The sequence below is a fragment of the Gracilinanus agilis genome, chromosome 1 (assembly GCF_016433145.1).
Source record: "Gracilinanus agilis isolate LMUSP501 chromosome 1, AgileGrace, whole genome shotgun sequence".
NCBI classification, from domain to species: domain Eukaryota; kingdom Metazoa; phylum Chordata; class Mammalia; order Didelphimorphia; family Didelphidae; genus Gracilinanus; species Gracilinanus agilis.
Window position 1 is genome coordinate 363,961,433 of NC_058130.1, and position 25,840 is coordinate 363,987,272.

At 34.8% G+C, this 25,840-nt stretch overlaps 1 protein-coding gene across 1 annotated transcript in view; it reads right to left on the reverse strand.

Moving 5' to 3' along the window:
* The window catches only part of MTREX (Mtr4 exosome RNA helicase), an 83,300-nt gene that overhangs the window by 16,162 nt on the left and 41,298 nt on the right, over positions 1–25,840 (reverse strand). Inside the window, exons 19-25 of the mRNA XM_044663927.1 lie at positions 17,946–18,074; positions 10,371–10,481; positions 5,263–5,451; positions 2,992–3,155; positions 1,735–1,840; positions 1,026–1,082; positions 48–210 (exon numbers count right to left, since the gene is read on the reverse strand). Coding sequence (XP_044519862.1) covers positions 48–210; positions 1,026–1,082; positions 1,735–1,840; positions 2,992–3,155; positions 5,263–5,451; positions 10,371–10,481; positions 17,946–18,074 — 919 coding nt within the window. The remainder of the gene's footprint in view (positions 1–47; positions 211–1,025; positions 1,083–1,734; positions 1,841–2,991; positions 3,156–5,262; positions 5,452–10,370; positions 10,482–17,945; positions 18,075–25,840) is intronic.

Here is a 25,840-nt window from a genome sequence, read left to right on the forward strand (position 1 = left end):
TTAAATTTTGCCAAAATTAAATCCTTAAGAATAAAATGCTAACATACCTTCAAAGACATCAGTCATTTTGCAGATGTGGGCAAATGTACATCCAGTTGCCCAGGTATAGACTACATCCATTAAGTTTGACTTGAATGTGTTTAAGTAAGTCTCTTCATCAATTTCTAATTTGGCTTCTGCTGAAACTTTTGCAATCCTTTTAGCGCATTCCTTAAAAGAAAGAAACCAAGTTACAAAAAAAGATATTGAAGATTCTTAAGTTTTGAACCCCCGTAACTTCTACTATCACCTTGAAAATCTTGGGTTTTTCCATCTAGCACAAATGAAGGTATTAATTTTTTTGTGGGTACTATGCCTAAAGTTTGGATAAAGTACCACTAAGTCAGTCACGATACATTTATTCTAGATCAAGGAATCAAAGTCAGGTGATTTTTTTTTTAAAGTTCAAGGATTGGGGGGGGAAGGGAGGTTGGAGCCCTAAGGCTTGGGTTCAAAATTTTTGCATTATAATTTACTTGGGTGGCCTTTGGCTAATCACGTAACCATCTGGACATCAGGTTCCTCATCTGTAATATGAGGATGCCAGACTAGAAGGGCTTTAAGGTCCCTGCTAGCTAATAATAAAAGTAATATATATGAAAAACAAAAGGCACTTTGTTCCTAATTGCAGAACATGGGTTCTCTAGGCTCAAGCTGAGGCCCAAATTCAGGTCCCCAAAGGACTAGAATAGATCCTTGGAGGCTAAAGAAGAGAGCTGAGCATAGGTGCCCAGGGTATTTTCATCCACAGGTTGGTGAAAATCGTGGATAATCTGTTTGCTCCAAAGAGCAGAGTCCGAAGCAGAGTTGGAGCTGTTGTGTTAAACTGAAATAGAAATGAGGGCTACTAATCTGTTCTTAAAGACCCCTATGGACTACATAGTAATTTTGTTTTAAAATGTATCACTGGTTGAGCCAAACTCCAGTACTGTGAAGGGCTGCATGTTTGATCTCTAGTCCAGTGCATTCTAAAATAAAAGTCTTACTTGCATCTGGCGAAGTGGTCCTGCTAGCTGTTCTGTCAATTTGGGCAATTCAGTGGACTGTTAAAAAGAAAAAAGAAAACAATGGAAAATCTCATAACTTAGATGAGCCCTCAAATAACCCATACAATTTTCTTTAATACAAAAAGTAACATTTAATATTTAAAGTCAGATCTGATGTTTTACTACTTTAACATTAATATTTAACAGTGGAGCCAAGGAAAAAGTCCTGGATGTGGAATAACAAGACTCAGGTTCAAATACAGGTTCTGCCACAATTACCTGTGTTACTTTAAGCAAATCACTAAAACTTTGGGCTTTAGTTTGCTCAACAGTAAAATGAGGCATCAAAACTGAGCGGTGACCCAGGAGGTCCTTTTAGGCTCTAAATCTACTACTTTCTCAGCAACCTATTTAACAATTTTACTTAACAAAGGAGAATCAATCTGCAAAAATGTACTGAAAAACAATACGTTTCTAATTTAGTTATTCTCAATATGTTAAAATGATTCATTCCTCTTCTAATCACATTTAACATGTCTCCTAATATTCTTTCAATTATTTAATTTATTCCTAATTAAATCTGTCTAGTAATAACATTGTTAAGACTATAAATTTGTTCATTTCTTTCTTTGGCTTATACATGAAACACTTGTGTCCTGGATTAATAAGATTCATTAAAATTTATTGACTTCATTAACTGTTAACTCACATTCTCCTGAAATACGAAACAGCTTAGCAATGCAGTAGCCTGCTCTGCAGAGAGGTCATTGAAAAGTCCATTAAACATCATTTCAGTTAAAAGCAGTTCATCAGCACTATATAAAAGAGAGAAAAATTAAGAATAAAAAATAATTTTTAAAGTTTTGTTAAAAAACACACTATTTAACCATTCAGATAAAGGACAGAATAATGGGCAAAGATCAATAGAAACCAGAGAATGAACAAGAATATTTAGAAAGAAATGAAAATGAGCATTGTAAGTATAAAATCATATTGAAGACAAGGAGGACCTTTTAATTTCCTCAGTGTAAGAGACTCACTGTGTGAGAAGTCCATCCACAGTGCTGACAATAATCAGTTAATGATGATCTATCAAGCATTTACTATATGCCAGGTACTGTTCTAAGCTCTGGGGATAGACAGAAAGACAAAAACTACTTCCTGTCCAGAAGTTTACAACCTGTGGGGGACATGGGACACCAAAATGTAAACAACTATGAATAAACAAGATATACACAAGATAAACTAGAGATAATCTCAGAGGTAAGGCACTAGTGGTATTGGGGGGGTGGGGGTGGTGGAGATAGAGGTGGTGGTGGGGCGGTATACCAGTTTTAAGTCTTGGATAAAGGAAATCATGTTACATGTTAGGTACAATACTCTAAATAAAAAGGGTTAACATCATCTTACATGCTTCATGATTAAGAATAATTTGTGCCAAAATGGGAAAAGCCCTACTTGCACAAAAACATTTATAGCTGCTCTTTTTGTGGTGATGAAGACCTTGACACTAAAGGGATGTCCCCTCAATTGGAGAATGGCTGAACAAATCACGGTATATGGTGGTAACGAAATACTATTGTGCTGTAAGGAATGATGAACAGGATGATTTCAGAAAGAGCTGGAAAGACCTATATGAACTGTTAGAGTGAAATAAGCAGAACCAGGAAAACACGGTACATAGTAAAAGCAATATTGTGGGAGGATCAACTGTGATAGACTAAGATTATTCACTTACAAAAATAAACAATATGGAAATGTTTTGTATGATAATACATGCATAACCCAGACTGAATTGCTTGCCAGCTGTGGGAGGAGGGAGAGAAAGAGGGAGGAAGACAATTTGGATCATATAATTTTGGAAAACTTATGTGAAAATTTATTACATGTAATTGGTAAAAAAATTTTTAAAAGAATAATTTGTACCATTTCAAGATTAGATGTAAGAAAAAGCAATTAAATTTACCTGCTGATCTCACAAGCCACTCGTCCTTTCATCTCTATGACATCAGATGATGTAGCAAAACCCAGTCTCCGCAAAACACGTTTTCGACACTTTAGCTCATCCATTTGTAAAACGGTTCTTGCTTTCTTTAGTTCTCGCTTAGCAGATTTTATATCTACAGCAATCTAAAAAATGTCAAAAAAATAAAGTGTTAAATTCACTAAGTCACTATTTTGTAAATAAAGGAAACCTGACTATTAAGATAGATAATAAATGAGAACTTTAGTACAGAAGTAGGCAAAGAGAGGAGATACAGAGAATAAAAGTTAGAGATGACCTAAACTACATTTGAAAGTTCCATCTCTTAGAAGAAACTGGTGATAAGAAGGTAGCTCCAAAGACTAGGATTAGTCAACCAAGCTGGGCCATTTATCATTTTGACCAACAGGGTACTGGACACCAACATAGAAGAAATAATGGACCATCTTTCTTTTGAACCCTTCATATCCCATATCATTGTCAAGGGAAGATCTAGATCTAGTTGGCCTCTGACCTCTTCCAGACATTTACTAAGGACACCTTTCTATTTGTTTGTTGCCACTTCTGTTTTTCTCCAACTGGACGCCTGTCAGACTTTCAGAATCTATGCTCTCATTCTTTGGTAAAGTTGATCTACTCATTTTTTTTTTAAACCCTTGTACTTTTGGTGCATTGTCTCATAGGTGGAAGAGTGGTAAGGGTGGGCAATGGGGGTCAAGTGACCCTCCCAGGGCCACACAGCTGGGAAGTGGCTGAGGCCGGGTTTGAACCTAGGACCTCCTGTCTCTAGGCGTGACTCTCACTCCACTGAGCTACCCAGCTGCCCCGATCTACTCATTTTTGAAAGTATTTTCCCTTGCTTTATTGATTGGTATCAGAGTGCAAACCAGAGCAATTAATCAATAACCATTCATTATTNATAGGTGGAAGAGTGGTAAGGGTGGGCAATGGGGGTCAAGTGACCCTCCCAGGGCCACACAGCTGGGAAGTGGCTGAGGCCGGGTTTGAACCTAGGACCTCCTGTCTCTAGGCCTGACTCTCACTCCACTGAGCTACCCAGCTGCCCCGATCTACTCATTTTTGAAAGTATTTTCCCTTGCTTTATTGATTGGTATCAGAGTGCAAACCAGAGCAATTAATCAATAACCATTCATTATTAAGCACCTACTATGTGGCAGGCAAAGAATAGGAAACAAAATGGGTGACTATTTCCCAGGATAATAGCTGAACTAATTATTGTATAAGAATAAAATGGGGGGAGAGAGGGAAGCTGGGTGGCTCAGCGGATTGAGAGCCAGGCCCAGAAATGGGAGATCCTGGGTTCAAACTTGGCTGTAGAAACTTCCTAGCTGTGTGACCCTGGGCAAGAAACTTAAACTCCATTGCCTAGCCCTTACTGCTCTTCTGCCTTAGAACCAAAATACAGTACTGAGTCTAAGATGGAAGGTAAGGGTTTAAAAAAAAAAAAGAATAAAATGGAATCTTTTTTTGCCTTAAGAAATGACAAAAGGAATAGATAATCGAAACAAAGGAGGACTTATCTGAACTGATAGAAGTAAAGTGAGAAGAACCAGAGAACTGTTTATACAAATACTATAATACTACTATAAAGGAAAACAACTATAAAAGACTTAAGAACTCTGATCAATGCAATGACCAAGCATAACTTAGAAAGGCTTTTTAAGAAGCATGATTTCCACACTTCTTGGGAGATATGTACAGAACAAGACATTTTTAAAAAACACTCACAATGTTTGATTTTATGTTGCATAATTATGCTTATTTGTTGCATGAGGTGACAAGTTTTGGCCAGGAAGGAGGGTTTTGAGGGAGTATGGGATAGTTATATGATAATTATAAAAAAATTAAAAAAAAAAAAAGGAAAAGTTCAGAACAAATCATCCAAAAATACTGAGGGAAAAAAAGTAGAAAGAAATTCAAAACAGAACACACACAAGCAGGGCAGTGTTTGAACTACCTGGGTAGCTTGGTGGAATGAGGGCCAGACTCAGAAGATGCGAGGTCTGGGGTGAAAATCTGGCCTCAGATGTTTTCTAGCTATGTGACCCTGTGCAAGTCACTTAACCTCTATTTCCTAGTCCTTAACACTCTTCTGCCTTGGAACCAGTACATAAAAAGTGAATAATAGTGAAGACTTGAAGTAATATGCAAATGAAATGTGGGTGCTTGATATTGATTAAATATGTAATGGTTAAAGGGAGATATAACAAAAAAGTGAGAATTTGTAAATACCTGTGCTTTTCTTTCACAAAGCTTATAAACAGTCTCCAAATTTGAATCGTTGTGAAGTGGATGAGAGTACATTCTATGTTCAAAAGCTTCTACTTTCTGAATAACTTTTTTCAGTCCTTGATCTTGTATGCCCATGTCATCAATGGGATCTAGTAATGGGACACCATCAGGAAAACGTTTCTGAACTTCCTAAAAGAAAAAGATTAAAAAATTTATGGTTTTGAACACCCTGAAAGAAAATAATTCAAAAATCCATTTTCTTAAAATACTCTAAATCACTATTGATTAGAGAAATGCAAATTAAAACAGCTCTGAGGTACCAACTCACATTTATCAGAAATGACAAACGCCAGAGGGATGAGGGAAAAATAAGCACACTAGTGAACTGTTGGTGGAGTTTTGAACTAGTACAACCATTTTGGGGAACAATGTGAAACTAGGCCCAAAGGTACATAGAATTTTATGTACCTCTTAATCCAGCAATACCACTACTAAGTCTGTATCCCAAAGAGATCAAAGAATAAAGGAAAAAGGGCTATATGTACAAAAATATTTGTAGCAGCTCTTTTTGTGGTGGCAAAGAATTGGAAATCAAGGTAATGTTCAACAAATGGGGAATGACTGAACAAAGCTGTGAGATATGATTGTTATGGAGTACTATTGTGCTGTGGGAAATGGGAAAGGCAGTGGTTTCAGAAAAACATGACAAGACCTATATGAACTTGCAAAGTGAAGTGAGAACCAGATCATCACTGTGTACAGTAATAGCAATGCTGAAAAGATAATCAACTGTGAAAAATCTGGCTATCAAAACAATGATTTTCTCTAGTCATTTGCTTCTTCTCAAGAACATACAACAATAAGCTAGACTGCTTGAATTACAAACCAAATTGGAATATTTTGACAAAGTTTTGAAAATCTTACATTCTCTCAACATGCAGAATGGAGATTCTACCCAGTGTGAGTATGGGGAACTCCGGAGTGTGACAAAAGAAACTGGGGAGGGGAAGGAACCTTAAAAAAGACCTGGAAGTTTATTGATGTTAACTTTTTGAGTTTTGTAAAGACGTCTATTGGAATTGGAGAAAAGGATTTTTGAATTCACTGTTTGTTCCTGTCATACTTATTGTATTTGCTGATTGTTTTAAGATTTAATTTTGTTTTTCAGGTTCATGTATTAATCTAATCAATACTATTCTGTTACAATGAATCATTTTAAGCTACTGTGTTTTGGCTATGAGATATTCTGCTATATTGTCTTTATCTGTACCTTTCCCCTATAACTGTACTGAACAAAATATCATTGTACAAACCCACAGTTGCCTTGCACAAACCCTTTTTAGTGAAAAAACCATAACTCCTTATGTATGCTACCTTATGTATGCTATCCATTGAGGTCACATGTTGCTTAATAGCCTTTTCTTCCATTTTGCCTTTGTTAATATTATAAAGAATGCTGAAATAAGGTAGAGAACAAAATAGAAGTTCCTGCCAAAAAGTTTTATATAAAGCATGAAGTCAAAAATAGCTTCGGCATATTTTAACTCTTCAGTTTAATCTACTTCCGCCAGAACAATCTAGATTCTTGGTGACATTTTAGACCACAAAAGATTTTCTTCAGTAGTACAGAGGTTTTTGTTTTTTTTTCCTAGGCTCTTCTGCCAAATTTTGGAATAATGGCCGTAATATTTTGTTAAAAAATCTTTGCCAAGGTTGAAAGATTTGCTACATATGTGGAACTTGTGACAAGTATCCATCAGTTCATAGTTTTTTTTTAAATGTCACAAAGCAAGTGGCTATATAGAAAATCATGTGAATCCTACATAATAGTGAGTTTGTTTGCTATTGTCATTAACTGGACTATTGTGAATTTTGGGAATTTTGGTACTTTCTTCAAATGTGCATTATCTACTGTACTACTGTTTTGTAAAGCTGTTACTTTATGAAGATCATTTGCTCTCACACAGTGGTTTGTGGCCAAGTTTAAAAGGAAATGGATCTCATTTTTGGGTGAGAAACCTTTGTATTCTACCTCTTCTTGGCTGACAGTGTGTCACTGATTGTAAGCTATATATTTTAAAAACATTTTTAAATAATTTTTCCTTGTATGTACAATATAGTATTTGAGTTTTATTTTTTTCTCTCCTGTTTTTGAACTTGAAGCACATGTTACCAGTATTAAAAAGTTTTTTTTTGTTTTTTAATTTTGCACTAGGATAATTTGTCCACTAGGCTAAAAATGTCCATTAACCCTAATGTCAATGCATACCCCCCCAAAGCTTTTAGACTATAGAAACCTGCCACTGATTGCTTAAAAAATTATGAGACTTTGCTTAATGATTCTGTCAGATTCCAGGAGAAGGGAATACAAAGAGTCACTGCACAGTGCCAAAAAAGCACAAAGCTAACCTGCATAGTGCCTATCGAGGATAAAGTCAAAGAGACCAAATCAATGGAATTGATGAAATTTTGAGCCAAGACAATAAGACTTGATCATGTGTGAGACTCGAGGTTGCAGCTGTTTAACATGTGTTAAATGTAGGACTTTCCTGAGACATATTCTACTAAGCACCTCATTTTGGTTGCCATCCTGGTTCGAGTATCTCTGAGAGAAAAGGTAAAACCAGACCAGGAAATGCAATTTCCCATTTTGCTGCTGAAATCTAGTCCCTCTTCTGTCTTTCATAGTGTGGCAAACTTTCTGTAGTCCTGGCTACTGATTGGGTAGGTGCATAATTACACAAAACACTTTAATTGGGGCCTGATTCAAGGACCTGTTATACATTTATTTTTCCTTTACTTAGGTTTTTAGACATAAGACTTTGATATTTTATATTTCATCCAGAAGTTATTTTTTCTCTTTTATTTAGATTTTTTTTGCCAATTGATTCATATAGTTCATAACTCAGCCATGCATCCCTGAGTGATCCCTGTGTTTGTCACCATTCTCATCAGTGGGAATGTGTTATTATCCTATAATGCAAAATTTAAATTCCTTTTGAGAGCAATTTTAGGATAAGAAACTCGTTACCTCTCAGAATGCAGAAAGTGAACTTTTTGGAGAAGGTGCTATGAAGATGCCTGCAGAGGTCACATGCTGCACCAAAAGGTCCAGAATGAGCTTTTGAGATATGGTGAATTTGAACTACTGGGGGTGGGGTGGGTTTGAATGCATTTGTTTTGAGTGTACACTCTTCTGCCAAAGGAGAATGCCACCAAATTGGTTTTGGTCAATGTAGCAATCATTGGTTTTGTTCTTTTTCTCTTTTATTTTCCCTTTATCCCCAAATTATTCTAATTTAAAAGTCTTTTTTGAGCAATATGGTTAATATGGAAATGTGTTGCCTGATTTCACATGTATAATTGGTATCTTATTTTTTGCTTTCTCAATTGGGTGGGGAAGGGGATGAGAGGGAGAGGGGAAGATTTTGTAAACTCAAAAATTTAAAGGAATGCTAAAATTTTTTTTAAAAATCCTTTTCTTTTAATATATGGATGAACCATTAAAACATATTTATTGACTATTTACTTTATGCAAAACATTGCACTGGAGAAAGATAACTGTTATTCTCAACATTTGTGTTTAACTTTTATAACTTTAAGTACTGGCATAATTTTAATTAGTAAAACTATTTTTTCACTCTGCATTGGCAACTATGCACATTTGTGACTGTACATTAGAGAAAAAAATGTGAGGTGCAATGCATGTAAGTTTATGAAGCAACTACTAAACATTTCCTATTCACCTTACCTTTGTAGAGTGAAGAGCAACTTGAGTGTGTTTTTTCAATTTCTGTACCGTTTTCTAAGAACATTACCCCCATGAAAGCTGAGGACTGATTATATATATAAATGCTAAACTAAAGTTAAAAGTAGAAGGTACTGATCTGTCAAATGAAGAAAGCTGAATTCAAAGGTGGTCTATAATGATCTAAAAATATCTGGGGAAGTTTCACAGAGAAGGGTTCTCTAGCCAGGGAAGAGAGAGAAATTAAACTATAAAAACAATATTCAAGAGTACTGGAAGATCTGGCAAATGTGATGGCTAAGCCTTAATTGGTGCTTGGAAAAATTATGGATAATATGTGAAATGTAACAAGCCCAGTGGAAGGAAACCATCATCTTGATTTTTTAAAAGCAATGAAGAGATATTGTCTAGTCCTGGAAGGGCCTTATTACACCTCACCTCCTCTGACAACCTCATTTTACATGTGGGAAAAAAAAAAAAAAGAAACCATGGAAAGGCAAAGTGATTTGCTCAAGGTCTCCCAGTTGGCAATGAAGCTACTAGACTAAGCTCAATGTGGTCAGGGTTGTGTTGTCCAGTCATGCCCAGATTCTTTGTGACCCGATTTGGGGTTTTCTTGGCAAAGATCCTGGGTGTTTTGCCATTTCCTTCTCCAGCTCATTTTACAGATGGGGAAACAGAGGCAAATAAGGTTAAGTGACCTGCATATGGTTAGTTAGGATCTGAGGCCAAATATGAATTTAGGAAGATAAATCTTCATGATTTCAGATATAGCTCTATCCACTGTACCACTTTATATGTCCCCTAGGAAAATATAGGTTTAAATGCTTGACAAATGTTTGTCAGATGATGAAATTATGGCTCAATTACCTCCTGGGTTACTATGATTTATGTCATAATGGTCACAGTGCTTCCAAGGAAGACAAAAAAATTATATATATGCACTGAGAACATTAAAAAAAATGCTGAAAACAAAAGAAAACCCTTAAGATCATTTACTAGTTATTCCAAATTTTTTACTAAACCAAGTCATATTTAGCATTTAGAAATGAGGAATATCTTTTCACATATTACTGAATATAAGTAAACATTTTGAAAAACCATCGTATTCTATATTTTTTGTAGTTTTAATAAGTGGTCAACTTGTAGTTCTGCTCCTATTAGTTTATACTAACTTTATTTCAAAGGATTATTATAATTAGTGGTAATGTCCCTAAACAATAACTACACTACACTAATAATAAAACAATACAATGTTTTAAGGAAAGAAATTGATTCTAAAAAGGCTCTACATAAGTTTCTATCATAGCTTGCAGAAATTCACAGTATTTTAAAAATTAATTACAATAAAAATTTGTACCTGTATTGATTTTAGAACACTCTGCCGGTTGTCAACTGGCCTCAGATCTCTGGGAATATAAAGCCGAACACTGCTGATAGCAGACAGGAGATGCACCAGAACTGGAACCACCTAATAATAAAAGGTTTTATGATACGGTTATCCAAATTAGCCAATGCAGACATGCCTTCCCTCTTAGATTTAATAGGATCCTTAAAGAAAATTAACAACACTACAGCATAATAAAGATAATATCAATTAAGAAAACCACAATATTTATTAAAAATCCTATATCTTATTGAAACTGCAAAAAAGGAGTTAAACTAGATGGTTTTTCAGGTCTCTTCTAGATTTAAATTGATAGATTATGGTCTTAAGAACTGTGTTAACAGTTTTGAAAAATATAAAGACTTTTAAAAGACATGGCTCCTGCCCTTAAAGGAGCTTATAATAAAACTTTAAAGCTATATGTACGTATGTATGTGTATATACATATACAAACAGAAAGACAATTAATACAAGCCAGTATATAAACAGCAATTACAACAGTATACAAGGAATCACAAAAGACTGACTAATAGAAGGCAGGCACAATGCTTCTTCTCATCATCCCTGAAGTACCTAATTTTGTGTGGACAAGCCTATTTTCAGGGACAGCCACATGGGCTCCTTCTCTTTTAAAACTTTCATCAGTTGATCTGCTCAGGTCTGTATTATGCTTGGGTGGAGAGGTTTATAACTAATGTCTGATGCCTCTCAGGTGTAGTTCTGCCAAAATCGGGATCTAATTGCACCCAAAGCACGCAACTAGTTTTGGGGAGGGGAGGAAGAGGGAGTGAGACATGGAAATAAAAGGTAGGATCAGTGCATGAAGAGGAGCAACGAGCCAGTCTACCAAACCAAACTCAATCTCTTTTAAGAATTTTGTCCTTCCCAATTAAGGGGATGTCCATTAATTGGAGAATGATTCAACAAATTGTGGCATGTGATGGTAATGGAATACTATTGTGCTTTAAGGAATGATGAACAGGATGATTTCAGAAAGAGCTAGAAAGACCCATGTGAACTAATGCAGAGGGAAATAAGCAGAACCAGGAGAAATATTGTACACAGAAACAGCAACACTGTGGAATGATCAAATGTGGTAGACTTAGCTACTCTCAGCAATAAAATGATCTAGGATAATTCTGAGGGACTTACAATGAATGTTCTTCACCTCCAAAGAAAGAACTATTGGGAATCAGAATGCAGATGAAAGCACACAATTTTTCAACTTATTTGGGTTTATGTTTTGTTTTTATAAGATTATTCACTTAAAAAAATGAACAATATGGAAATACATTTTACATGATAGTAAATGTATAACCCAGAAAAAAAAAAGAAATTCATACTTTCCATTTCCCAATGGAAACCAGATGGAAGGGGAAATCACTTTTACTGGGTTAAGGATACAGAACTCTGTTTCAGCTACCTAAAAAGGTACAAAGAGCCATCCTCACAGGAAGTCCCTGATTTAACCAATTTTATAAGAGTAAACCCTAAATTAAGTATAGCAAGCACAAGAAACTAGCCAAGACAAAAGCAATTAACTCACCCCCCCCCCAAGACTACACTCTGATTAGTCATATAATAATGGTTCGTTAGGTTGCTTTAAAAATTTCTCTAGTTTAAACAGGGGAATAAATTACTAGAGAAGGCAGAACAGGACTAATGGCATAATCCCAGGGTTCTTCTCCCACTGGTGCAGGGTCCCAGTTCTCATCCTAACTCTGGCTCCCAATCTCTTCCCTCATAGCTCTACCCTCAGCAGGATTCAATATATATATAACTCCTGGGTTCAAAATCATATAGATCATCCTTCTCACCTTCAACATACTGCTCTCAACTCCCAGTGTTTAGCACAGTGCCTGGCCCACAGTAGTTCTTCATAAATTAAATCATAAATCATAAATCTCTTCCCACACTCTTTTACCTGATACTGTTACTAAATCCATAATCCCCTTTAATGCCTATAAGGTATAGTCCTCAAAAATCAAAAGTGCATTTATGTCCAATTGCAAAATATCTACTAATGGAAAATTACTTTGACAGCTATGTGTAAAATGGCTTGGATAGGCAGGAAGATCAATTGAGAAGCTGCTACAATAATCTAAGGGAAAGATGATGAGGGCTTGAACTTAAGTGATGGCTTTATGAGCAGAGATGAAGAATAGGAATCTTCCATGCCAGGAAGACTTGGCAATTGATAAGTGGGGTGAAGGAAAATGAGAAATTTAGAATAATGCTGTCAGAAATCTGGGAGACTCTTAAGGATGGTGATGCTTTTGACCGAAATACATAAAATCTGGAAAAGAGGAGGATTTAAAGGAGAAAGATGACTTCAATTTTAGGCAGGCTGAATTTTAGTTAATGTTTCCATCAGTCACATCTGGCCTAATTAGCTCAACATTTTGAAGAGGACTTTCTAATGGAATATGGAAATAAATATATGTATCTGTAGCATTGCAATCTTATTCATGACTTTATTCTCTGTATGTATACCCTCTGAGACTTAAATGCTTTCTCTATCTTTAAATTAGCTTGTTTTGATGCATCTGTATGCATTTTTTTTGTATAGTATAGTAGAAAGTAAGCTCCTTGAGGACAAGGGCAGTTTTGTTATTGTTTGTATCCTCCGGGCATAGCAGAATTTTAAAGATAAAAGATGTTTAACAGGGGCAGCTGGGTAGCTCAGTGGAATGAGAGCCAGGCCTAGAGACAGGAGGTCCTAGGTTCAAATCCGACCTCAGACACTTCCCAGCTGTGTGACCCTGGGCAAGTCACTTGACCCCCATTGCCTACCCTTACCAATCTTCCACCAAGGAACTAATACACAGAAGTTAAGGGTTAAAAAAAAAAAAAAAAAAAGATGTTTAACAAATACTTGGTGAACTGAAGTGAATTTTCAAAGTGATACTGTCCTAGGAGGAAAGTCCACATTAGGAACAACATAGGATTATTCTTGGGCTGGCATCTAGGTGAACACATGGGGAAAAAAAAAGTCTTCAAAACCTTCATGACAATGTATCAGTTAAGACAGACATAAACACTTCATGTGTATATTTAATGAGCAAAACACTGGCTCAGTCATACCTGATTCTTCATGATCCCATTTGGGGTTTTCTTGCCAAGATACAAGAGTGGTGTACAATTTTTTTTTTTTTTTTTACAGAGAAGGAAACTGAGGTAAGCAAGGTTAAGTAGCCTCCCTAGGATCACATAGCTAGTAACTGAGGCCAAATTTGAACTTTGGTCTTCATGACTCCAGGCTTTGTGCTTTGTGATCTTTTGAGTCACTTTAGATGCCCTAAAGTACTAGGTGGAAGATACAAATAAATATAAGAACAAATAATGGTAAGATAGTTACTGAATTTAGCTGGAGAAACATTACTTTTATACATGAAAAACTATCTATTTTGGGGCGTAGCTACTGCAAAAAGGATAAGTCCTAAAATGATTCATACAAATGGAAGGAGTTATTTGTATAACTTGGAATGAAGATAGCTTATTTTAAAATGAAGTTTTTCTTATCTTGCATTTGAATGTTTCTATGCTTGATATTCTAAGAATTTACTTCAAAATATATGATGAATTCACTTCTATGAAGATCTGATTCTAGTGGAGGAAGAAGAATGCTTTTATTCACTTTTCTAGTTGTAAATTATATTTATTTTCTGTCTCAATGTAATGAATCAGCCTACATTTGTCATTTTCATATCTTTTATGAAGCAGAGTAGAGTTCTGACAAAATTAGGAACAAGTGATTAAGTAGAACAGTATCTGTTAGTAATCAATTAGATAAACATTAATTAGCTATATGTACTAGACACTAAGAAAAAAAGACCAAAATGAACATCCTTGCTATCTGGGGGCTTACATTCATCAGGAGAAAAAAAAAACCACATACATAGATAAAACCCAACAGAAAATAATCTTATAGGAGTGGAGGGGGCAAAAAGAGCATCAGCAGCCATAGGTAGAAGGAAATGTGGAAAGTGATAACTGACCTGAGGGGCAAGGGGAGGAGAAAGGAGAAGGAATCTGAAAGATGGAAGTGAGAAAGGAAAGCATTTTTAAAACAGTTGAGAAGCTGACAACTAATTTTTTTTCTGAAACTTCAACAATAGCAACAAGGCATTTCCCAGTGATTAGCGGAATATTCTTAATCCTAAATTATTATTATTTTTAGATATTTTACTTTCCCAATTACATGTAACAATTTTCCATGTACATTTTCTGAAGTTATAAGATCCAAATTGTCTTCTTTCCTCCCACCCTCTTCCAGAGACGGTTAAGTAACTTGAGCTTGGTTATACAAGCATTATCATGTAATCCTATATTACTTTTTAAAAACCTGTACCTTCTGTCTTGGATTCAATACTAAGTATGTAAGACAGAAAGGCGATAAGAGTTAGGCAACTGGGGTTAAGTGATTTGCCCATGGTCATATAGCTAGAAAGTGTCTGAGGCTAAACATGAATCCATGTTCTTCTGGACTTTTGAACTACAGGCCTGGCTCTCCATCCACTGTGATACCTAGTTACCCACTAACCCTACATTATAAAGAAACTGAGGCACAGGGACATTGAGGAACTTGTCCACAATCAAACTGAGGCACAGCTAAAGAGGCTGGGTCTGTAGAATAAAATTCAAGGCTCTTCTAACCATACTATAGTGCCTTGAATCTAATGACATTTGATCAAATTTACCCAAAAACCTTGTTAGAGTGTGATTTTGTTAGAATACTAAGGTAATCAGATAGATAATTGAAAAAATATCAGTGTTAGTATTCAGGAAGCAAATCAATTCTAAAGACTGTACCTTTTAATCTTTGCAAATTTCCCATAAATCAAAATTTTCCTCAAGTAAAAAATTGTGGCTGATATAAGCAGCAAAAACCAATGAGCTTTATTTGAAATATTCTAAATGTATTGATAGCAATAGGACTTTCTTCAAATCAAACATGTAATCTGAAAAACAACCTAATTTATAAGCCTAAAAAACAATTAAATCAATCAATGTCATTTTATTTGAAATGAAGTGAAGTCAATGGCATGTGTTCCTCCTTCTAAAATAGAATATTTATTTTTATCCTTATCCAAGACAGACACATATAGGAAGATGGGGCAGAATGGGTTGTAGATCATGCTTATGAATCTAAGTATATGTGGGCCTTGCATGGTGGGCTAGGAAAAGAAAGTCCTACAAATGCTGGGGAAGCAGGTGCCCAAATTTCATATCTTACCTACCCTTATCACTCTTATCCTTTATTTGAAAAGAGTATGGAGAGAATTTTTCTAGTCATTTCTCCAGAGAAATTTCTAGTGTCATGAAATTCACCGTGTGAACCAACAAAGAGAAATGGAATATTTTCTGGATTGTCACAAAGTATCTACTAAGTGACAATAAATACTGCATATGTAACTGGGGATTATACAATTAAGTAAAATAGATATGTTCCTTATGTTTAAGGAATTTATTATTGACAATTTTTTTAGTATTTCCCCCAATAATAAATTTAGTATTCTTAATTTTTAAGGTTCAATTTTTTTTTTTATGCTTAGTAGCTATAAAGCAGTAGAAAATTACACTAACAGTACTGGATCCATGAAGTGATACCTGAGCAAAATAGGAAAAGTTTCCTCTTCATTGTAGGATTTAGGAAGGAGAGATGAAAAGGAAGAAAAAACAGCAGAAGATGACAATAGGGGATATTGTTTTGATATTTGATAATAACCTTTGCCTTTAAAATGCTATTAACAGGGGGCAGCTGGGTGGCTCAGTGGATTGAGAGCCAGGCCTAGAGATGGGAGGTCCTAGGTTCAAATCTGGCTTCAGACACTTCCCAGCTGTGTGACCCTGAGCAAGTCACTTGACCCCCATTGCCTACCCTTACCACTCTTCTGCCTTGGAGCCAATACTGTATGGCTCCAAGACAGAAGGTAAGGGTTTAAAAAAAAAAATGCTATTAACACCCTTGGGGTGGATATACACAAGTATCTGAAAGGGGGTAAGGAATCTGACTTTTTTAGTTTGGTACTGGATGACAGTATTAGAAGTGACAGAAGTTAACCGATTTTGGCTTAATGTAAGGGGGAAAAAACTTCTAATAACTAATGCTGTCCCAAAGTAAAATATATTGCTTTACAATGAGTTTTCCATCACTGGCATTCTTTCAGAGAAAAGAATCTGGGGATCATCGACCATAAGCCTTTGCTTTTATTTTTATCCAAGGAGCTGAGGACCCAAAGTTATGATTGGCTTAGGTTCATAGATATAGAATGTGGCAAAGCCAGAATGTTAACATGGGTTTTCTGACCCTAAATCTGACCTCTTCACTAAAAACTGTCTAAACTGTAGAAGGGTCAGGTGAAAGCAGGAAGTCAACCCCAATATTTAAAACTCATTGCTGATGAATTTCCATGTAAAACGATCTGGTGATAGACTGTGTATCTGTCTGCCTATCTAATAATCAGCCTACCTAAACAAGAGGGTTAGTAATTACCAGGATGATGATTAGTATTTCAGTCCATAAAAATCTCTCTAAGATGCCATATTTAATTAATATTGGTGGAGGAATTACTCATAAAGACAGAAATAACAAATAAATGAAGAACTAAATTATGTTTAAAGATGATGGCCTAAACCACATAAAAATTAAATAGCTTCTAACAAATGTCTGTTTTAGGTTGTTTTTTTTGTTTTTAAACCCCTACCTTCCATCTTGGAATCAATACTCTGAATTGGCTCTAAGGCAGAATAGAAGTAAGGGCTAGGCAATGGGGATTAAGTGACTTGCCCAGGGTCACACAGCTAGGAAGTGTCTTAGGCCAGATTTGAACCTAGGACCTCCCATCTCTAGGCCTGGTTCTCAATCTACTGAGCCACCCAGCTGCCCCCTTTAAATTGGTTTTGATGAATAATTCTTCCAATCTTCTAACATGACATTTTTAGAGGAATGAAAACAAAACAAAAAAAACCCAACCTGAGTGGGGTTGGCTTAGACAAAATGTTTCAAAATTCAAAACTATAAGCTGGTAATTAAATTCTATTTGGTATCACAATACCTAACTACAGGGATAATCGGTTAAATATCTATGAGATCTTTTACATGACAGACTTCCAAGTCTGTTACTTCTTCTGTAAAATGAGGGGACTGAATATAGATGGTTTAGGAAATCCTTTCCAGTGCTAGAAATTATGAACTATGAACTATAAATCATAAGTTAAAAAAAAATCAATTCCCATGCATGCACATTAATATAATAAAATACAAAAGTAGCTATTTACAATTTCCATTTCATATTAAATTATTCTATTTGACAAATGCCAAAGAAAACTGAAGTCTATTAACCATGACAACAATATTATGTATATATATGTATGATATATGTATCTATCTTTTCATATAAATTCATAAAATGTCAAAAATAATATTCTTAAAAATTAGGAATTATACTTTTAAATTATAAAGTCATTTCAATATAGTGTAAACAGTCAATAGCACAAGATAATTATGGCATAAAGACTAGGATAAAAAAAAGATCAAATACAAACCTGCATCTCTCCTTTTTCACCAGGTTTTGCTGGCTTAGCAGCCTCTGTAGCAGAATTTTTCAAACTCTCTTTGCTACAATGTAAAAGTACTTCTACAACATATAAAGGATCTAGTTCACCAGAATTAGGCTAGAGAGAAATAGAGAAATATATGTTAAAGAATCAGATATAACAATTAAAAAATGACTGGCATAATATAGTTTAAATTCATTGGAAATCTGTGGCTTCCAATAAGATGAATATCAGGAATATATTTCTGTTCTACCCAATTATCCAAACGAATGGTACAATCCAAATTCACCTTTTAATGATTACATTAAATTATAATTTTCTGTTATATAACTATAGTTTGATTATATAGTTGAATAAATGTCTACTAGGCTAATTTTCCCCTGATAACTTGGGGAGCCACATTTAATTTCTTTTGAAGGAGAAATGTGTTAAAAGTGAGAAATTTCCAGGGAACTTTGCAAAAGTAAGATATTTTACTCATATAACTTAGTTCATAATACTTGAGGTATAACCACATGTGAAGTATTCCAAGTTAAAGGATGTAACAAATTTTCCATTTCTATTCTAGAATAAAACAACACCTAATAAATAGGTTCAAAATGGATTTTTAAAGACTGAGTTGCCAAAATAGATAAGAAATCATTTTATTCAGGTACAATTGAAATTACTTTTGTAAATACTGCTATCAATCAAGTGCTAGTGAAAAGTACCTTAATGAAAGAGGCATATACTTATGAATGAAAATGAATTTTTCATTGTATTTTAGATGTCCAAATGCTGTAAAAAGATACACTTGAACCAATGATATTGAAAAAAATGATGAGACTTTTAAATTGCTGGTGCTAAAAGAATACTATTTGAAAACCACCTACAAAGGTTAGTAGAATATTCTTTATACAAAAACCCAACATTAATAACTTATTTCTCCTAATGTAAGTTTATTTTTACATAAAAACATATAGCAAATCCAGTAACAATAGTAAAACACGGGTTTTATTTTTAGTGGAATGAAGAAAAATGATAATTTTTCATTATTCAAGAAATAAAGGTGTATATGTTTCAATGAGGTCCTTCATAACATGTCATTTTTTCTTGCCAAAAATACCACTTATCAATCCAAAACAAAAGCTACAACAGATAATTATTTCAAAAAGAAGATATATTTTTATAGTAACAATGACCAGAAATCTAAAATGATTTCATTTTGTGAATGTTAATTTCTCAAGAGGGAGTATGTTACTAGGGAAATTACCTAAGAATTTTGCCAGCAAAAACTGAACTCAAAGTAGACTACAGGCCAAATCCAACAGATTACTATAATAGTAAAATAAGTTTACATCTAGTTTTTCAGTGACTAATTAGGAAAAGATTATTTCTAATTTTCTCTGTTATTCAAGAGGTATTATTCAAAAAGGTTTGCTAGAATTTAAGATTACAAAATACAAATATCTATTATGAACTACAGCAGCTACAGATGTAGCAAATGAACTACATCTAAAAATGGAATCTTTATGTAATAAGGCAATTGTTAGACAGTCTTAAGTGTTTCTTAGTATGCATTTAAATACTTTTGGTAATAAACGTTTCAATATTTCCAAAAAAAATATTCAATTAATGTGAGTGCGCCTTCTAAATACAGACACCTCCCCTTGTCTTAGTAGCTGATCCACACCAGTTATTCTGGTCTCAAATAATTTATCACTTGGATCTGGCCATTAACATTCCAGTAATAAGTGGCTCTAAACTTAGCAAGAACGGTACTTTGATAGCAGATATAATCTATTGCCAGGTCCATACTCAGTGTCATTCCATCCTGTCAAAATGACCTCTCAAAATTTGTGCTAAGTTTATACAGACTCTGAGAATCTGCATTCTGGTTCTATGAATAGTATTCTAATAAAACATGTATGCATTAACAAACAAATAAAAATAAAAACTATTATAGGAATATGAAGGAAATACATATATATGAAGGAAATGCATATAATCCTGTTATTCCCAAGGCTCCAGGATTTGGAATTCTGGGTGATATCCATTAGTCTATAAAAGTGGTGGGATGGAGTGGTATCTTGATTTTGCTGTCATGAAGCCAATTCCTGGGTTCCCACAGGGTTTTGCTTCTTCAGCCCGGCTGATCTACTTGCACTGCAGGTATCAATTGGTGTGGATGGACAGACCCTCACAACAGGAGGTGTGCTTGCTTAAAAACTGCACTGTGGTCATAATATATAGGTTGTCCAGTTTAGTCCCATAGGCATTAAAATTATGACATATGTTCTATTTCAGTTTTAATACACAATTTTGAAAACCACACATATTTTTTACAAATCTTCACTTAATCTTTTTTAAATTAAATACATGCTTCATTAGAGAAAAACGGACACACATCTGGGGGAAGAGATAAATTTGGTATATTCCAATATTCTATATTGCTTTTATATTATGGATCATGTAAAATTAAGCACCATGAAGTAAACATTATCCGCAATAACAGAGTTGGTTCAAGTTCCTGTGCCCAAACTGCAACTTCAAGTTGCCTGTGAGGCCCCCACTTCCACCCTCCCTGCCCCGCATTACTTGAGAGTGGAGGGAGGAAGTGCTTGCTTTGGGTGGTTGGACAGAGGGGCAGGGCATAAAAAAAAAAAAAAAAAAAAAAAAAGTCCCTGGGCACTGGGAAGAGGAGGAACAGAGTAGCTCCCAAAATGCTGGCTTGGCAGGTGTGCCTATACTTCACCAATGCTGCCCTATAAAGTAACGTTTCATTTTATAATACGAATGCTAATTTAGACTTATTCAACAAGTGTCTGTATATCTCAAATTCTGTATCCTGACAAATTCCACTACCACAAAATCTTTGGATTAAGATTTTAAATGGGTTTCTAAAATTAACAAAATATCTATAAGAGGGACAATATCTCCAAACTTTAGAAGGAATTTATCAATCCCACCCCCCAACAAACAAAATCTCTTATACCTGCATTATTTTGGTGACTGACCCTAAGGCACATGGCAAAATTACTTTAAAAATATTTCTATGAGGTATCTCTAAATTAGAGCAGGTTAGCTATATTTAATTTCCAATACAAAACTTACTATACTGATGAAAGTGTATTTTTGTATCTCATCAAAAATAAGAGAGAATATTCCTTATTCACAAAATTATCTGTACTGGACAAATTAATGAATAAACATACTGAGGCAAAGTAGTTTGTTCATAACTGTAGCAGGGAATTGTCATACTTTTCTATTGTGTACAATATAAATTAGAAATTGCTACAGAAGAATAAAACTAAAGATGACAGATAAGTAGCAAAATTCAGTAATCTGTCTCCTGAAAAGTTTATGCCATAGCTGGACCTAAGGTAATAAATACTGAGTGAAAATAAAGTCTACATATATTGCTACTATTTCAACAGTTTTTAAAGGGGAAAAAATAATGCAAAAATTTCCTATAAATAGGAAAGAGCACTGGAAAATTAATCATATTTATGGGTTTGCCACTAGTTAGCTATATGACTTTTGGCAATCTCCCTGTTTTTGTTTATGTAAAGAGAAGAGATGTTAAATGTGAGAATACAAATTACTTGGGGAATAATTCACTCTGCAAGACAAAACTCCTGGGAAAACCATCAAGTATTTTGGTAGAAATTAGATTGATATTATTATCATACAACATATGCTATATAGGGATTTGAATGGATTGGCACCTAGAATACAGAGATCACAAGACTGAAAAAACAAACAAGATGAAATTAAATAATGCTCACAATTATGACTAGAGGAAAATTATGAACAGAAGAGTCCAAAGCAATCATGAAAGAAAAAATAGATTATTAATAATAGATAATTGTGATTATATAAAAAAGAATTAATAAAAATGTGACAAAGAAAATTTACTGGGAAAGATGTGTTAATGAAATATCTTGGATAAAGGTCATATACAGGGAATTAATATAAAGACCAAGAGCCATTCGAAAATAGATAATGGCCAAAGCATATGAAAAATTCTTAAAAGAATTGCAAACTATTAATAAATAATGACAGTACAGTGATACAAATAAGAAAAACACATATCAAAATAGCAAGTCTTCTTCACCTCATATCCAGCAAATTTTCAAAGGTGACAATGACAAAAGATGGAAAACAGTTATGTAGAAGAGGCAGCAGGTAATAAGCAACCAATACAAAATAGATGATCACTTATTGAAGAATGGCAAAACAAACTGTGGCATGTGAATATAGTGGATTATTACTACCTCCATGAGAAAAGATAAATATAAGTATCAAGAATACAATGCACACAAAATGACTTCAGCAAAATAAACAGATAATGGTGTGGGGTGTGTGTGGGGGTGACAGACAAAGCTCTGTAATCATAGTAAATGATATTGGCCCTGGGGAAAAAAATTTGGTTTATTGAATTCCTCCTCCTCTCTTTCAGTACTCCTGGCCCCACTCCCAGGCCCTTGGTTTTTCCCTCTCAACTTCCCTGTAGGGTCAAATAGAATCCGATACCCCAATGGATCTAGATGCTCTTACCTCTCAGAATTTATTCCACTGAGAGTAAGGTTTAAGTATTACCTATTACTGCTCTCTTCCTTATAATAGTATTCTTCCCCTCCCCCTCCCATGCACCTCTTTATGTGATATAATTTATCCTATTTTTCTTTTTTAAGTTTCTCTTGGTGCCATCTTCTATTCACTCCCCCTTTTTTTACATATCATCTTAAACCACTCAGTACCAACCTCTACCTATGAATAATTCTTCTATCTACTATAATAGTGAAAACAATTTTTGAGAGTAACAAATATCATTTTTCCATATAGGAATATAAACAATTTCACCTTACTGAAGCCCTTAAAAAAATATCCCCCCCCCCTTCTTGTTTACCTTTTCATGTTTCTCTTAAATTTTGTATTTGGACATCAAATTTTACATTTAGTTCTAGTCTTTTCTTTAGGAATACTTGGAAACCATCTATTTTGTTAAAAGCCCATACTTTCCCCTGGAAGATTATAGTCAATTTTGATGGGTAGGCAATCCTTGGTTGTAGACCCAATTCTCTAGCCTTTCTGAATATCATATTCCACACTTTGCAGTCATTTAGTGTGGAGGCTGCCAGATCCTGTGTAATCCTAACTGGGGTTCCTTGATATCTGAATTGTCTCTTTCTGGATTCTTGTGATATTTTCTCCTTGGCTTGGAAGCTCTTGAATTTGGTAATTACATTTCTGGGACTTTTTGAGGATTTAATCTAGGGGATGATCTATGGACTCTTTCAATGTCTATTATGCCCTCTTGTTCAAGAATATCAAGGTAGCTGTCTTGGATAATTTCCTGTAATATGATGTTTTTTCTTGTTTTTTTTTTCCCTAGGTTTTCAGGTAGACCAATGACTCTCAAATTGTCTCTCCTGGACCTGTTTTCCAGGTTTGTTGTCTTTTCAATGAGATATTTCATGTTTCCTTCTATTTTGTCATTCTTTTGATTTTGCTTTATTAGTTCTTGCTGTTTTGTGAGATCATTAGCTTCTACTTGCCCAATTCTAGTCTTTAAAGACTGGTTTTCAGCTCTGATCTTTTGATTTTCCTTCAGTTTGGTCTATTCTGCTAATGTTCATGGCTTCCAGCAGGTCAATTCTGACTTCCAATTTGCTTATTACTTCACGTGATTTATGTGCTTTTTTTTCCAAGTAGGAGATTCTGTCTTTTAAATTCTTATTTTCTTTTAAAATTATTTGCATTTCTATTTCCCACTTTTCTTCTATCTTTCTTACTTGATTCTTGAACTCCATTTTGAGTTCCTCAAAAGCTTATGACCAATTTCCTTTTTTTTTTTTTTTTTTTAAAGTTTGGCTGTGTTTGGTTGTTTGTCACTCTCTGTTGTCGCCTCTGTACTCTGCTCCTTTTCTCCATAGGAGTTATCCAGTGTCAAAGGCTTTTTATTTCTTTTGGTACTCGTGGACTGTGGTTCCTTTGTGTTGGTAGCCATTGCTGTGCTCATTTTTTTTATTCCCTCTGAATTATCTTGGCTTCTCAGCCAGAAGTCTGAGTAAGGCGGGCAAGCAGTTCTTGTTATAGTGGGTTATTGTTATAGTCTCCATTGTGTCTGTCTTGACCAGCCTGTATGCCTTGTCTCCATGCCTGTGCTGAGTTCCGAGCTCCAAGGTCCTTGCTCCTCAGCCTCCAGTTCCAAGTCTAGCTGCCAAGGCCCTGTGCTGCCCTCAGGGTGTAAGACTGTGGTGCCCTCAGCCAGCCTCTGAGAATTTAGAGATTGCTCCAGCCCTCTGACTGGCTGGTAGGTGGTGTGGGGGAGGGGTGATCAGCTCAAGCTTTGGTGGGTATAATTTTACCTCCTTATAGCGTGGAAATGCCCAGACCCTGCCTACCTTCAAGGCTGTGTCCCTTGGCAAGCCCCTTCCCTTGTCTGATTTTGATTTTTGTCCTTTTGAGATGCTTTGTTGTGATTGGTAGTAGGGATAGTCGGGAAGTTCCTTCTATTCTGTGGCCATCTTAGCCCAGAAGATGGAAAAAAAAATTGGAAGGAACACTCTTCCTTTCCCTCTTTTTTTTATAGAGATGGGAAAATACTGGAATGGAGCACTGCATAAACTGCCAGACCTATGTGATCTAGTATTTGGTATTTGTTGAACTCCCCCTCCCCCCTTTTCTCTTTAAATCTTTGTCACAAAGGATGAATTCCTGGGGAAGAGAGGGATTTGGAAATAAACATGATAGAACAAAAGATGTCAATAAAAATAAGATTTTTGAAAATAAAAATTCAAAAGGGGGGGGAAATATGAGAAAAGGAATATTTATCCTGGCCACCTCACATATTTGGCCAAATAGCAATAAAGTTGATCAAGTAAAATAATGCATCAAAAGGTGGTTTTTGCCCTTTGTAAACTCTAAATAACTACTTAAATGATAGGTATTACTATTAATAATGTACATAAGATCATTTTGAGAACAATCAAGCATCATGTAAATATAAGATATTACTTATCAAATGGATCTTTTACCAGAGAAAAGGTAATAGATATTTCAAATACTCTTAGGAATATGTTAAGATGACATCAATCAAAATGAAGATGCAACTGAAAAAAGTGACATTAATCCCTTATTCAATGCAAACTACTTTAACATCTCAAATTCTACTCAAATGTTACCAAGTTAAATATCTGTCCCAAATTTTAACTACTATCAACCAGCTCTAGTTACAAGAGAAACTCTGATCAATGTTGTGACCAACCAGACCAGGGGACTGATGACAAAGTGTGCTGCCTACTTTTCAGATAGAAGTGATGGATTTAAAATGCAAAAGATGTATGTTTGGACATGAACAATAGGATAATTTGTTCTGACTGTGCATATTTATGATAAGAATTTTGCTTTGGAAGAGAGGCTTATAAACAGAAATTTCATTGATCTCTTTAAAAAAAATACAAAGATGATCAAAATATACCATTTCAGAATGACCACTATTAAAACACAATACTACTTTATAATTTATGAATATTAAAAAAATGTTTCATTTCTAAAATATCACAAAACTTAGAAGATGATTAAAGTGGCATACTCTTCCTTTTTTCCATTTTTCCTCAACTCATATTAATAAGAAAGTTTAGACAAGAATTAAGGTCTCTCAACAATTTCTCATGACGAATGTGTTCTTTAACCTCCACAGCACATTCCATTTCTAATTAAAACATTCTATAAATGAAGGGGCAAAGTCAATTTTGATAGAAATAGAAAATTTCACAAAGTTTTTAATTTTTTGGCAAGATGACAAAAAGTGTATATAGGTGCAAAATTCAATAAGGTATAAAATAAATCCCCTACATTGAAATTTTCAGAAAAAATTTTCTCAAAAAACATTAGTA